Source organism: Haemorhous mexicanus, chromosome 11, assembly GCF_027477595.1.
Source record: "Haemorhous mexicanus isolate bHaeMex1 chromosome 11, bHaeMex1.pri, whole genome shotgun sequence".
In the NCBI taxonomy this organism is placed as follows: domain Eukaryota; kingdom Metazoa; phylum Chordata; class Aves; order Passeriformes; family Fringillidae; genus Haemorhous; species Haemorhous mexicanus.
Genome location: NC_082351.1, coordinates 13,347,602 through 13,362,962, shown reverse-complemented (window position 1 = coordinate 13,362,962; position 15,361 = coordinate 13,347,602). Strand labels below are relative to the sequence as shown.

At 43.6% G+C, this 15,361-nt stretch overlaps 1 protein-coding gene across 1 annotated transcript in view; it reads right to left on the bottom strand.

Moving 5' to 3' along the window:
- CHCHD6 (coiled-coil-helix-coiled-coil-helix domain containing 6) overlaps positions 1-15,361 on the bottom strand; it is a 112,866-nt gene that overhangs the window by 16,971 nt on the left and 80,534 nt on the right. Inside the window, 1 exon segment of the mRNA XM_059856532.1 lies at positions 8,246-8,284. Within this exon segment, the coding sequence (XP_059712515.1) occupies positions 8,246-8,284 (39 nt within the window).

Genomic DNA, 15,361 nt, shown 5'->3' with positions numbered 1-15,361 from the left:
AGACAGTATGAATACCTTACATTTCAGTAACACTTTTCATCCATAACGAAGCCGAGACATCCATTCAACCTCCACACTCCAAACCACAGAAGTAATATCTGCCCAGGTAGAGATGGGCAAATAAACACCAGTTAAATGACTGCTCAAGGTCGTCCAAGGACTACGAGAGACACACATCTAGCAAGCAGATTACTCTTCCCTTTTGAAAGGCACACAGACACACACACAGGGGATTGAAACTGCTTAGCCAGGTGTGGAGCCTGCTGTGATCAACACAGCTTCACTGAGCAGCAACTCTTCCTGATGCTGTTTCACCGGTGTTAAAATGTAAAAAAGCAAACCTTCATAACAGAATTCTTTCAAACAGATGCAAATAGGTGTGGGGATTTTGCATCTGGGCTAAGTTGCTACAATCTACACATCTTATTTGTTTGCTAGTTATTAAATTACCCACAAGCCATCAACAATTCAAGTCTCTTTCTGAGAGGCAGAGATTAACTAGGAATTGCTATGCAGAAATGCTGCTCATCTCTCTCTCGCTCTCTCTAGCGAGATCAGCCTCATGATGAGTTGCGGACATTTGGGAACAAAGGTGAGCTTTTCTGCAAGAAATGAGAGGCACAGAAAGATGGGAAAATGATGCTACAGGGAGAAGAGGATTTATTTGCAAGGCAAGAATCTATCAGGAATGGTTTCAAACACAGACTACCAGCCACGAACTGTGACCAAACACACTCGAGTGTCTGGAGCACAGGAAGCTGCACTCATGTCCAAGCACTAATGCAAATGACATTTTCTGTGGAAGACCATGAGGCCAGTATGTAAATACTAATTTAACAATCTAGTTGACAAAGCCTCAGCTGATCTATAAATAGCTGGTTTATTAGCAGGTGATGCTGAAGGCAGCTACCCTGGCTCCATTTCCCACAATTCCCTCTGCCATCTTGTTTTTATTGACCTCAGAGACACAAGGACTCTTAACTGTATGCAGCTCACTCCTCCACCACTACCCGCAGAGTAGCTACAAACACTTGACAACACAATACATATTTATCAATGCCCTTACAAGGATCCTGCAGCACCATGCACACAATGGCTCCCAGTGCTCAATTAAAGACAGCAAATGGTTTAGAAAAATAGAAGAATCATGCAGGATTGCTTTTAAGCAGGATGAGCTGGTCACTCAGATGCCAACAGGCATTTAGGGAATGATTGACACAGCCAGAGCCAGGCAGTGTCCATCCACATTTACACTGTGCATTGGCAAACTGAGAATCTAGGATAGCAACACCTTTAGTAACTCTAGGCCAACAAAGGAGCATTTTGTCATCTCAAAACAAGGTGTCAAAATCCTGATCTTTTTATACAGCTTAATTTCATCAGGAATGATTATTTTATAGTATATAATGAAACTTAAAACTCTTTACCACTTCCTCAAGCTGCACATGCAGGAATCCCTTCCTTCACACAGGCACAAGACAGCTATTTAACAGCAGACAGCAGCACCACCAGAGTCTAGGGCCAGCAGGCAAGAATACTGCATCCTGGTGAAATTGCTGTGGCATTTGGAACAACACACCAGAACTGCCCTAACTGCAGCATGGTCGGCATCCATGGAAACCACACGAATTATGATGTTTTAGGCTATTCACATGGATTTGTAGATATTCTCCAGAAGTGTTCTAAGGCTTCAGTCTTTCTCTTGCTGCAAAGAACAGTGACAACATATTGACGAGTTGGACTCGTAAATAGGGAGATTGAATTAGAGGAACAGAATAGACTTTGTTACTCCTTCCTCCCACTTGCTTCAAATTTCTAAAGAAACCTTCCAAGCACAAGAAGTTGCTGTGTCTCTCACGGCCATATGATAAGCAGAAAAAAAAAAAAATTAAAGACCACACAATCAACACTTATTTTTCCATAAGGTCCATCATATTCTTACAGCTTGTACAGAGCAGGCTCCAGAGTTTATCCTGACAGGGAACTGACTGTGCCAGCCCTGCAGCAGCCCTGGCAAGGGCAGAGGCTCACACTGCAGCCGGAGCACACACGGAGGCGTGCCGGAGCAAAGAGCCCCAGAACGTTCCCTGCCCCCTGCTGCACCCTCACTTTTCCACACTGCACACTCAGTGAGGTGACAAGAGTTTCCAGAACACCCATTTGGTCTGCCACAGCTCAGCAGATCCCTTCCAAACCATCACAGGGATCTGTGCCAGCAGCAGGACGGGTCCTACAGAGCAGGCTTTGGATAAATGACTGCTCCCTCATTTGTCATAACAACAAACCTTTACAATTTGCTTTTTTAAAAGTTTTATTAAGCACAAGGGTTAAACTGACTTCATATGACTGCAAACCTGTGATGGTCTTACAGTTTGTTTTTAAGACCACCAAGGACTCTGAAAAAGAAACTTTTCTAATGAAGTTCACTTACTAAATCGCCTTTTGTGAGTGAACATACTTCTCTTTTCTAGTATTTACAGAAATGAGATAGAGGAGCTTGACTTAGCTGAATAGAAAGTTAAAATAAAGATGATCTCAGAAATTCTGTGGAATTTAGCAAGAGAAGTGACACATCACAAATAAAGAAATCAGTAGTTTTCACTAATCAATTAGAAAAAAACCAGTATAATAATAGATTTGCAATGATCTTGAATAGATTATTTAATAAAACTGTCATAAATCTAAAGGCAACAGACACAAGCAACAAAAAAGAACTGAAACATTTTACATAGTTCAGTAAATGTAAGATGCTGCAACAAGGTGTCAAAACAGCCTTCCCAGGAGAAATCCACACAGTTGCTGTTTCCTTTGCCTTTGATGAAAACCTGCAGTGCCAAACGACTCAAAAGAAGCTTGTTCTGCCCCCCAAATCTCTGCATTTCCTGTAGCTCTGGCAAAGTTCCTGCTTCCTTTGGCTGTTGCCTCCTTTCTGATCAGCATATCCATTGCCCAGATCCTCAATTCCACACCCCAGCCAGTTGTATTCCAGGAGCAGTTAGCAGCCAGCACCCAAAGAAAACTTTAACTAAAGTTTGGCTCTGTCTGAAGCAAATTTTGAGCAAAGGGAGCACAGATGAAATCCAACTTATCCAGAGTAATTCATTCTTCACACTTGTTTAAGCACGGTCACTCACTGAGGACAGCCTGGCAGCCTTCTCTGTGGGCTGTGGATTCCACTGCACTGCCAGGAGCTGCACTGAGACAAGTCCACATCACACGTCAGTGAAGATGGACTGCACCCTTCAGCTCTGGGATGGAAAAATCAAACTGCTAGATAGGTTCTCTCCCCTGCCGGATACACTGATTTTTAGCAACGGGAAAAGCCAATTAAAGTTTATAAAGACACATTCTCTGCTGATTTTTCCTTACTGCCCACTGCTCAGTGCTGGTATAATGGATAATGTTCTGCCTGTGGGTGTATTTTCTAAGATCTGTCAGTTCTGACAGCATTTTGGCACCTGGATAACTCAAGATCTATACTGAGGGTCCAGGAATGCACTATTTCTCAGTAGCTGATGGGTACATTTTTCAGCAAGGCTTCCCTAATTAAAGGGCTGGAAAGAGATGGGATCAGATTGATAGGCTTTGCAGTCAGATGTTTTATGCTTAGTTTGATGAATTATAAATCACCTTTTGCAACTTTCAGAACATGTGAGAAGAACACATAAGAGAAACTACAACAATATGTCCAGAATATCACAATGCAATTACTTATTTTCAAATTTTACCTCTGTCCCTATGGCAAGGCCATTAAAGACATAGAAAGCATTAAAGACAAGAAAAGCAATGCTCAATGAAAATAAATATAAATATCAAAAAGAAAAGTGAAGCTATGAAATGAGACACTGCTGGTCTGGAGGTACTCCCACATGGAAGTGTTTTGCCCCAGATGGGACAGAAGATGCATCCCTCCCCCTTTGAGCATCACCCTGGACTGGGAACACTGCCCTGGAACTGAGTGCTCAGCTCAATCAGCCATGTCCTCTGCCAGACCAGCAGGAAGCTTTCCCTTGTCCTCAGCCATCACAGCCTTGTGTCAGGGCTACAGAAACCACTGTCAAATTAAATGCTTTGACTTTACTCCCTGTAAAACTGCATGAAGACAATGTATTCTGTGCTGGCTTCGCTGTCTCTGTCAGAGCCCCTTCCCTACATCCAGTGAAATGAAACTCCAGAGAGGCCACTGGCAAGACCTTTCAGAATAACCAGTTTGTTCTGGTTTTAATGGGATCTTTAAATATTGAAGTTCTTTTTTTGCAGGGTACATGTGTATATGCAGAACATCAACAAAAAAGCCCAAACCCCAAAACAGGATGTGAGAGCTTGGTACCCCAGCGTGGAAGTTTAAAAGCGCCTTGCTGTCAGTGGTGGTCAGAACACTGCAGACTTTAAAGCTATAGGGAAGAAAGTCCCAGAGTAACCATTTGGAACAGGGAGAAAACTGTTGGTAATTTAAACCATGAAACCAAAGAAATACAATGCAAAGCTATCAGGATGTGAAAAGCACTTCCAGGCACTGAGAGGTTAAAACAATTATTTGAACAGCTGGGAAAATTAAAATGGTAAAATAATAGCTACCCTTCAAAACTCTACAGATGCAAAGAGACTCTTCAATGAATAACTGATAAAGGGGAAAACACATTTTAAAAGAGAAACTGTTTCACACATGAAGGTCATACAAGTAACAGCTCCTCTTAAGAACCTGGATTTCCAGACTTGGCAAGAGATGAAGAGCTGGGGTTAACACAGCAGCCTTTTACCTTGAGGGACCCAGGGTAAAATCCTGAATACTTTAAGTTACACATGAAAGTGACTTTGGGCATATTCTTTCTACTGTTTTTTTGGAAACTGTTCCCCACTGTAGCAAATGCAAGGTCACAGGAGCATGCTGGAATTATTGTAGCAGTTTGTTTCCTTTCCCAAGATTCTTCCAGCCCCAATGACACCAGCAAATGGTGCAATCAGAGCAGCCAGTTCAGGTTGTTTGACTGCTGCTATCTAGGGCTCCCCCATATATTTAACCTTGCTCTGGCAAGAATTCAGTGATATGTGATTTTTTAGGGAAAAAATGCAGTCTGTAAGAGGTAGCTTTGCTATTCAAGAAAGGTCTAACTGGAAGAATAATGCCAGTCGGGACTGCAGTGTGTAAGCCATGGTGTACACAATGCTGCTCATCAGGACTGGGTACACAGAGAGACACATCCAGGGGACCCACAACAGCAGCAGAGCCACCCCCAAGGCAGGGAGGAGGTGAACAAATAGAGCCAGGGAAGGTTTATCTGCCACTTGGCTCCAGCTATCCCTGTAGGCAATCGATCCGCTCTCTCTAGCAGCTATTTTAAAACAAGAAACCAAAAATCTTCAGCAAGTAGAGAAAAACTGACAACTGAATATGTAGCACTGTAGAGAAGGAATCAGCTGTACAGTGCCAGCTCCTGTTTCCATTCCTCACCCACTGCAAATGCACAACCTCTTCCACATAAACACTGTCCAAACTGTTAAAAGGACAGCAACTGAACACACCTCATCAGAGTCCAAAACCATGGATCCTTTGGCAAAAAAAAAAGGCAGAATCAGAACAGAAGGCCAAATCCATCCACCCCAGCAGTCAACTCTTCTATCATTCACACATATCATTACACCAGTAAGCAACTGGAAAGTCTTACTTTTTTTCTTTCTATCTTTTCTTTCTAAAGAAAGAAATTAGACAACATAAACACTGAGATCCTCCTGCAAGAAGATTTTTTTATCCAATCAAAAGCATTTGTTTTTTCCAGGACGATTTGGGCATTTCTGAAGGACTAAGATATAGCCTCCTCAGCCTTCTCTCTTCAGAGTAGAGCCTACTTCACTCTACCCTCAGCACTGTCAACATACTTCAGTTGACAATCATCTGGTATTGAGTCCTGATGCTGTCAGGTATCTCCTCTGATGGATTAGGCTGCTCACTAGGCAAGGATACTGAAAGAAAACAGAAAGAGGATGAGCCTGCAGCCTCCCCCATACAACTTGCTGCAATCACCTTGGAACCCTTAGCTACCTACACCAGGTCTGACCACTTTCAGGATCAGAAGTGTCTAACATGTTGCAGAAGGGAGTAGTTGTGCCTATGCCAAACCAAAGTAGCCTGTGCCACAGAAAGTAACACAGCTGACAGAAGGTTTTCAATAAAGGTCTTGATCTTCCTAAGGTCCTGAAGGACCCTGTGACACATTTTTACAAGAGTCAGGGCCCTGGTGTTCTGCCAAGCTACATACATTTTCTCTAAACTGGAATTATGATTAGAGCTTTATTCAATATGCTCTCCTTCACTTCTGATCCTAATCTGCTGGCAGGAGCTGTTGGACCAGTAAGCACCTGCCTTTTTTTTGCCCTTTAGGTGACTTCGTCACTGTGCTGCCTGAACAAATGCCAGCAGCTAGAGCTGCACAGCAAAATCATTCAGGAAATTCACCAGCTGGGTACAAAATCTGCCTTAGCAGAGCTCCTACTCCTACTGGGAAACCTGCAGATCCATCTCTGGTACCTTGTCATGGCACTGGCTGTGGTAAGAACACAGAACTGGAATATCTCAGCTTGTCCCCTCACTGTACCAGCATGACAACCAGCCATCAGTCTTTCACTTGCCCAAGGTCAAACAGCATCTGGCAAAGCTGGCCTATAGCTGGGTAAGGTACTCTGGGGTCCTTCAGGGTTCAAAAGAGGACATAACCCCGACAGAATGTAAAGAACTTGAAGCAGAAAAAGAAGGTGTGAAGCTTGCTAAGCACCCACCCCCTTTCCACCCTCCTTCCATGGGGCCTCTGATTCTTACCCATCTTTCCTGCAAAGTCCCCTGTGCCAAGCAGCTTTCATGTTCAGTGAGGAGTGCAGGAGGAGCAGGGAGATGCAGAGGATTGCACTATGTCCTTATGAGCTTCCAGCACTCAGAACCCAAAGATTTCTTTTGCTCCTCTGATCAGCCATGTTCAGATGCATATTTAAAAATAAGACAGACACTGAACTCTGTCTTGCCCCTTGAGGGAATTGCAGCCTCCTCCTTCCAAACCGCCAGTTCAGTGCTGCAGGGAATAGGCAGCCTGGTGTCAGCTCCAATATAGGTTTTGAAATGAAAGGAATGCAAACCAAGGGGACAGAAGAGAGGAGAGGAGGGAGGGAGAAGGTGCAGAGACACTGGAAAGAAGCAGGTGAAAAAATGAAGACAGAGGGGAAAGAAAAAATCTGAGCCCAGATTAGAAATGGGTAAGCAGAAGAGACGGAAGGAGGAGGAGGAAGAGGAGGGAGCAAACCCAGGCAATAGCGTATCTGTAGCTCCCTTGGTCAGACTACAAGAAAAAACCTACACATGGCCAAGAACTGTTCGTGCTAAGTGGTGAGGAGGAGATCAGTGAGCAACACATAAAAGATATGTAATTTACCCACAGTCTGTGTTTTAATCACAGAACACCACAGAAGAGTTTTAGAAAATTTACCTTGCTTCTAGCTCAAACATTTGCTATGAACTCTCCTGACCTCATGGGGACCAACCCCAGTGCTAGTGTGGCACTGCAACCATCTGGAATTCAGCACACCACAAAAAAATCAACCAAACCAAAAATACAATGGAGAAAATAACTTGGCAGTGCTATACAGCACTTGATGCTGGTGCCAGTGAGACAAAATGGGGATTCCTGAACCTTCTACATCCTGCCCAAGAGGGCTGGCAATTACTAGTATTTTAAAACTTTAGAGGAGGATTCCAAGCAGCAACCTCAGGGAAACAGGTTTAAAAACCATAAAAATAGTCTGTCTATTAGAAAAAAGACCCCAAACAGATAATCAAGTGCATGCCTAGATATAAACTTGCAAATAAGAAATGCCAAGTCGGGAATCAGGAGGGCAAGGTCCTACAGCTCTACAACGTGCACTTCCAGAAACTCATTGGAACTTCAGTGGTACTTGAGAAATTCGTGCCAAGATCAAGAAACACTTCCAACTGTTGATTCTGAAGCAATTATCTGGAAGAACACAAGCTTGCCTGAGGTAAAACACACAGTAGGGTGTGAACTACCATCCTGCAGTCAGGATGGACCAGGTGCCATAGTACACACAAATCAAAATTGATGAAGCCAAAGAAAGCACCAACAGAGAGAGCAAAGCAAGAACCAAGGGATCACAAGGAAGAGCAGGCAGGACCCAGATGAATAGTTATAGCCTAGAGGCTTGTGGAGCAGTTCAGAGCCACTGAAGAAATTCTCTTGCATACCTTGCTGGTGGGTCCAAACATCAGTTGGATCCAAACCTGCTGGGAAGATCAACAGCTCCAGATTAACACATAATCCTTATAACCTTTTATCCACATGACAGTGTACCAGACATCTGTGCTTTAGAAGACTCTTCTCAAGGGAAGATGCCTACTTCAGCCTCCAAGCACCACAACATTCCTGCTTTATGCTGCCCCTTAAGGAAAGCTTTCCACAGCAGCAATGAAAGCTTTTTGCACTGAACATCTGGAACCAAAGTCAAAGCACAACCTGGCAGTTTTCTTGGCTGAACAAGAATCCCATTGAAGCTGAGCTTCACAGGAAAAATGTCTGTATTGACGAAGGGTTGAGACAGTGGTTCAAGAGTTGAAGGGAGTCAGAATTGCAACTTGCAGGATTTTCAAGAGGAATATATTAAACATTATCCTTCTGCTACAGCTGGCATCCAGAAATTATCTCCCTTACTTCTCTCCTTTAAATATTTTTTCCTGTAACACTTATCAAAGCCACCACCTTCTCAGCAGGAAGGGTCAGGACTTATCAAGTGTCCCAAGATACTGAGATTAGCTAAGCTCTCTTCTCCATGCAGGACTCTCAGATGCCACAACTTAGTGAGGCAAGGATTTGGACTTGGGATTCAAGTTTTCATGTGGCAATTTCTGGTTTTATAGCAGATCTAGTTCCAGACACAGCCACTGTGAACCACGTGACAGGATATGTATCCTCTTCTGTATATTCCTTGTGTGATCTCCCTTTTCATTTCTTCACACCCCCCCCTTCTCTCTACAGTATTGCAGCACTTCATTGATTCAACACAATTGACAAGAGAGCATGAAGGCAGAGGCAGCTCCCAGATTGGAACAGCTGGTTTTCTTGATGGCATCATGTCCCAAAGAGAGGTAAGGAATCACAAGAAAAGAGACTGCTTATTCTCAACAGCAAACAATTCCAGACTGGAGAAGAAAGCACAACCCTGCTGACTGAGAAAAAGGCAGCAGTGGGATTTAGAATATGTTTCACAGTCTTTGATAGATCGTGCTTGAAGATTTTCTGGGGAAGCAGAGCTCAGAGGAAACCATGCTTCAAAGGCTATCACTGGACTCAAGGGGCCAATGAAAACTTTATAAATATGAACCCCTGCTATCCTGTCCAAAGCCCACCTGCAGACTGCCAACACAACCCATTCCTCAATGCCCACGTTCCCCAGCTACCACACCTTGCTTCTAGGCTTTGGAATAAGCTCCTGCCAGCCATGCCAAAGTGGGCTTAATAATATATGGACAAGGACGACCAGTGGGGACTGAAAAAAGACCCAGACAAAAGTCACTGAGCCTGTGACCAGCCTCTGAACAAGCTATGACAGCACAACCACGCCACAACCAACAGCCACACTGAGCACCCATCACTGAGCTGGCAGACCTCAGGCTGCTTCAGTCACACACAGATGTCTGTCACACGAGTCCTTGGACATAAGGCAACATTGCAAAGTTTCCTCTTCCCTCATCTCAGCTGCTGTCCTGCCTCAACACACAGCAGCAAAAACAAGCTACTGAGGAGCTGACAACTGCCTGCTCATCATCAGCACAAAGTGCTGAGACCAGCAAGGATCTGCAGTTGCTCTGATCCTCAGAGCTCAAATTTTCCAAGCATGAAACATTTGCCTGAGCAACACAAAAAGAGGTGCAGGAAGCAAGACCACAGGCTACCTTAAATCCACAAGCCTTTTTCTTTTTCCAGGCTGCTTATACCTAATACTCTTTTATCTCATCCTAAAATAAAAGAACAGGCCTTAGAGGATCAAGCTATAAACTTTTGAAAGCTTTCTGTAGCCCTCTCTTGCAACAAGGAGTTTGTTTCCATTTCCCAAAAGCCAAGAAGGAAATCAATACTTAGAGAGAAAAGGCATATTCCAAAGGACAAATCTTAGTTGCTGCAGTGCCACCCTTGTTGAGTCTCTCCAATGAAGGTGATCACAGTGGTAGGCAGAAGTCAGCCCCTCAAACATTCAGGCAAGCCAGAGTCTTCAAGTGGAAATAGGTTGTCCATGAGCAGCCACTTGGATTCCTCCAGATTCGTGTCTCACAGTTAAGTTTCTCTGTGACCAAACTCACGCCTAATAAAGAGTCAGTCAATATCCTTCCCCCTGCACAAGCACCACTGGGTCCCTTCCCTCCACCTAATTGCCTGTTTTCACAAGGTATCCAGGAACTTATTACTTCAGAGCCTTTGTGCTTCTGAGGAACACCACTGCAACTCACCAGCAGGGTTAGAGCAAGCAGAGAGGGGGACATAACCAGGCTCACGGATGTACAGCACGGTTACCTGAGTCCCACTTCCTTCAGCAGGGTAAAGCTCCAGACATGGCTTGGGGGGAGCCCCACATTCAGGGGAATGCTGGCACACTGAACCCAGGACAGTGTCCCCTGTGTCACCTGAGCAGGGTCTGCCCTGCTCTCCAGGGTCTGCTCTGTATATGGCAAAGCTCCTGACCTACCAACATCTGCTCAGTTTTTATACAAAGCAAGTCAGGGCTCTGCAAGGCAGTACAACATCTTTGTTGACATTTCAATCCCTCAGAGAGAAGCTCTCCTTTGGCTTTGTGTCAGCCACCTTTGGCTGTGTCAGAATACAGTGCATAGCCTGCTCTCTCAAGCAAAGCTGTTTGCCTGTGCAAAGGCTCCCAGCTAACAGACAGGAGGCAGCAGCTGGAGAAAGGAGACCTGGGATCACTGCACACAATCTCACCTTTTATTATTTAGCCACATTTACTGAACACAGCCTGGCTCTAATCCATCAGTGCAAGAAGCCTGCTAATACACTCACCTGATTGGAGAGAGACTTTCCTGCATTTTATGGGGTTTTATTGTAGCAGATGTCAAGGCTCAGCAAAACAAGAAGGCACTAAGAAGGGTCTCACACAGCCTGAGCTCTTTCCCAACCAGCACTCATCTGATACTGGATTAAACAAGGAACTTGAGAGCATTCTGCTGTCTCAAGTTCACAACATAGCTTTGTGTGCACACGAGCCACCCATCAGCAACTGCAAGAACAAAGTATGACTTTCACTTTTAATTGTGAAATTAAAATGCTGCTTGTTTTTGAACCAAGTGGCAGCCCATGTGCCTCAAGACATTTGGTAAAGACTGGAAAGAGGGAAATGCATTAGAACATTACACCCAGTCTACCTTCAGCAATGAACCTGCTTCTCATCCAGAGGTCAATCTAGAGTCTAGACAAGCTTTAGAACTTTAAGCTGGCTTTTGCAGAACAATACAGTGATCACTGGTGCCATACAAGCTCTCCACAAAAATTCCTCTAGTGCACTCCAACTCTACCACATGCCTTCATCCTGTCAGCTCAAGGTACACAGCTAGGAACACTCCTACCTGGATCACAGCATCCAATACATTTTTCAATGGCTGTCTACTTTTACAAGATTTGAGAAGATTTCCTGAGCTTCAGAATACTCCTAAATGCACTTAGGCTTGGTACCAAAAGATAAAATACAACCTTGATGTGCCACAGGAATTTAAACAGTACTGACAACACCCCAGGGGCCCAGGAATATTACAGAGCTTGTTAAATGATGTAATCCTAAGTAGGCTGCATTTAGCACTACTGAAGACAGAGGTTTTCAATAGTTCCTGCTGATATGGCCTGATGGAAACTCTTGTGTTCAAAGTCACCAACTGGGATACACCTGGATCCATGGAGAGACAGTGCCAGAGAGCCCAGAGGATCATTTCAAGTGCCCATATAACTTCCCAGCACACTGTTTAGCTGCAGGCAGTGCCTCTAAAGAAAGATACATTTCCTCCCTTCTTCCACCCATGAAAAGGAACCAGCAGAAGTTCTCAAACATGGAATTAAGAGGGCATCGAGATGAGACAAACAAAAAAATAGTAATTCAGTCTCCTTTCAAATCCTTTGGAGAGATCATCAAGTCTCTATATTGTATCTATAACCAAAAACTCTCCTATCTTGTCAAGTAACTTATTTTATAAAGCAGTAAATAACTTATTTTATCAAGTAGGTAACTGAAACACAGTGTACTACCTGCCCTACTGCCTCACACAGAAGATAAAAACCTTGAGTCCTTGATATTTAGAAAATTGGGGAATTTTTTTTTAATCTTATGCCAATATACTATTCTAAATTACAAGGTTTACAGTTCTATCAGCAAAAAACCCTCCAACTTAAAGAGTATTTTTTAAACTGAAGCTGAGTGGGGACCCATCACATGCCTGGGTACTGCTTGTCTGAGCTCTTACAGGCAGCAAGAGAACCCACAATTCAGTTCAGTCCTGTATCCCTCTCCTATTTCCACAATAGTCAGGAGAGTGCTACAGAGAAAAAAACTTCAAGAACAGAAAGGAGGTGCTTTTAATATAATATCTAAAGAAGAAAGGTGTGTCCTAGATGAAAACTGAACTGCTTCAGTAGCTGTGTCAGGGCACTGCATGGTATTAAAAAGAGAATAAACTAGAACAACTGCAAGTCATGAGTAGGAAACATCCTTCAGAAAATAAGACAAATGTAAAAGTTTCACAGCAGCTTGGCCTGAATGCAAGAAGAAAAAAGATTGCAGCTGCTATCATCTCCCTACATTTTAAGCTTGCTTTTTGTCCAGTTATCTGATTTCCTGAGGATCTATATTGTGAACAAAACTTCAAACAAGCAGAAAGAACATTTGAAGATGCAGGAGTCTCTACAATAACTGCAATGGGAAGGTGCCATCTCACACCTGGCAGAAGGACACTGCCACCTGCCAAAGGCCTGCATGACCCAGACATGTGGGTGTTCCCTTCAGCTTTGAAGACAGTGTCCACACTTTACAAGTCATTAGAACATTTCAAATCATGCTCATCAGCAAACTCAAAGAGGAATCCAGGGAACAAGTAAATGAATAAAAAAATCTTCCATTTTCATATGGAACACTTGGATCAGGTTGAGGTTGAAGTACACACTCCACAGAGAGGAAACTGGAATAATCAATGCGCACGATTTAAGCCGTTCAGAGTTTTTTCTTAAAAAAAAGCAAATTATAATCTTCTTTCACCAATGTTAAATTCATCCTGAGGAGGGAACTAAGAACCTGCTGGGACACAAAAATGCTGCCAGTGTAGTGGTGATTGTTGAGAGCTCCCAGTCCCCCAATAAAATAACAGTGTAATAGTGCTTTATTAACAGCCTGAACCAAGGAACCCTGAACTTTCTGTTCCACAGCCCAGAGAAGTAACCCAGGAGATGAGCTCCTCAGAAATACAAGCCAAGTCCTTGTGGGCAGCAAACGTGGACTGATAAACCTAAGGGGAGAGAATGCAGAGGCAGATGGGCAGAGGTAATCAGAAATGACAGAAAGATGAGCAGGCAGAGGGCAAGCAGAGTGCTTGAAGGACAGAGGCAGAAGAGCTGAAATTTTATAGCATACAGGTATTTTAAAAGTTAAATCAACAGCTTTCCAATACCATTATTTAAAAAATCATTCCCCCTAATATATGCAGGAAGGCAGCTGCTTGCAAAATGACCTTTAAACCCTATGCACCATGCCTTATTAGACTAATTCAGAGCTGGAGATGGGCTGATCCTGAAATCCATTTATACAGGACAAACAGGCATTCAGCAGGGACAAGGAGCGAACACATTGTCAAAATAATTTTGTCTGCACTTCTGCATGCACACTCAGGCTCAGCACAGCAGAGCAACACTTCTCCAGCTTCAGAAACAAGGTTCACCAGACATTGCAGCACCATCCTAACTCAAGGCTTCTCCTCCTGCTTCCCTTGCATTACAAAGGTAACAATTTAATTATACCAAATATCATCTTTCTGGACACTTTCTGTGACTGCAGAGGTCTTTAAAAGCCTTTCACCAATTCCTAAAGGTCCTCAGTAAAGGTCTTTAACAAAAAAAAATGTTACAACCAGAAGAATGTTTCTTGCCAGAGATGGAAGTATCAGCAGCACAGCTAACTCTAACACTGTATTCAGATCACTGTAACACACTATCTTCAACATGTCCTGCTCCTGTATTTGAAGCTCTGGTGTCCAGAAAGACTTTTTCAATTGGCTTGCAAAGGTTTAGCTAGGACTGAAAGCTTTAAATTGTTTTGGAAGCATCACAAGTATGCCAGGAAATACCTCCAGACAAGGAGGCCTGTTGGGCAGACAGACAGTGTCACAGAGGGGTGAAAATCACAAACAATTACTGCAGGCATGATGCAGAAAGAAACTTTCCCTCCAAGTTTGGATTTTGTAACAGATGAATGCTCTACAGCCTTGGATGAGGAGGCTCTGTGCAGAGAACAAACACTAGCAAGCAGCATCAGGGCAACTTCTGCAAATCTCCTCCAGTATGCCACAGCTCTGAGGAAAAAAGGATTGGCTTCTCTCTACAGGAGGGCTCATCTGACATTCACTAACTTCCAGAGAAGGGCTACTCAGAGCAGTCTTGCTTGCCTGGGAGCAACTCTTCCAGTGGAATGGGACCACTGCCACCACAATAACCCCTGCATATTGCCCACACAGACACATTCAGCTGAGTGATGAAGGCTTTAAATCCCACAAGTCCTCAAAGAACACAGCCCCAAAACCTGTGACAAAAATACCTGATGGATGGTGTGTGAAGTGCAAACTGCACACAGCAGGAAACCATCCTGTGCAGACTATGACCAACAAAGAGCACAACAAATCTTTGGTTTCCCCAGTTTGTCATGAGGGCTTTGGCATCACTGATAAAATTTCCCAAGTTATAGCCAAGTTGTCAGAGAATGGATCTAAAATTAGTATGGAAGTTATGGAAGTCAGGGCTCCTTTGGAACTTCCTGGGAGTCTGAAAGCACTTGACCACTGACCTTGTGCTTCCAACCAGCCTCTGCTATCGACAGCAATTTCTGTGGATCTGTTTCAATCTAACCTCAGCAGCAAAACACATAGTTTAAAAATTGGAAATAAACTTCTTTCTGTCCAAGACTGCTTGGTCATCAGTCTCCTGGAATTAATCTGAGTAAGAATTTCCACTTCCCACTTGCCAACAGTGCTACAAATCTTTTGTGAAAGAATCTGGCATTAAAGCAGCCAGATGTATCACAACAGTCTCTCACCCCCAAGCAACTATTT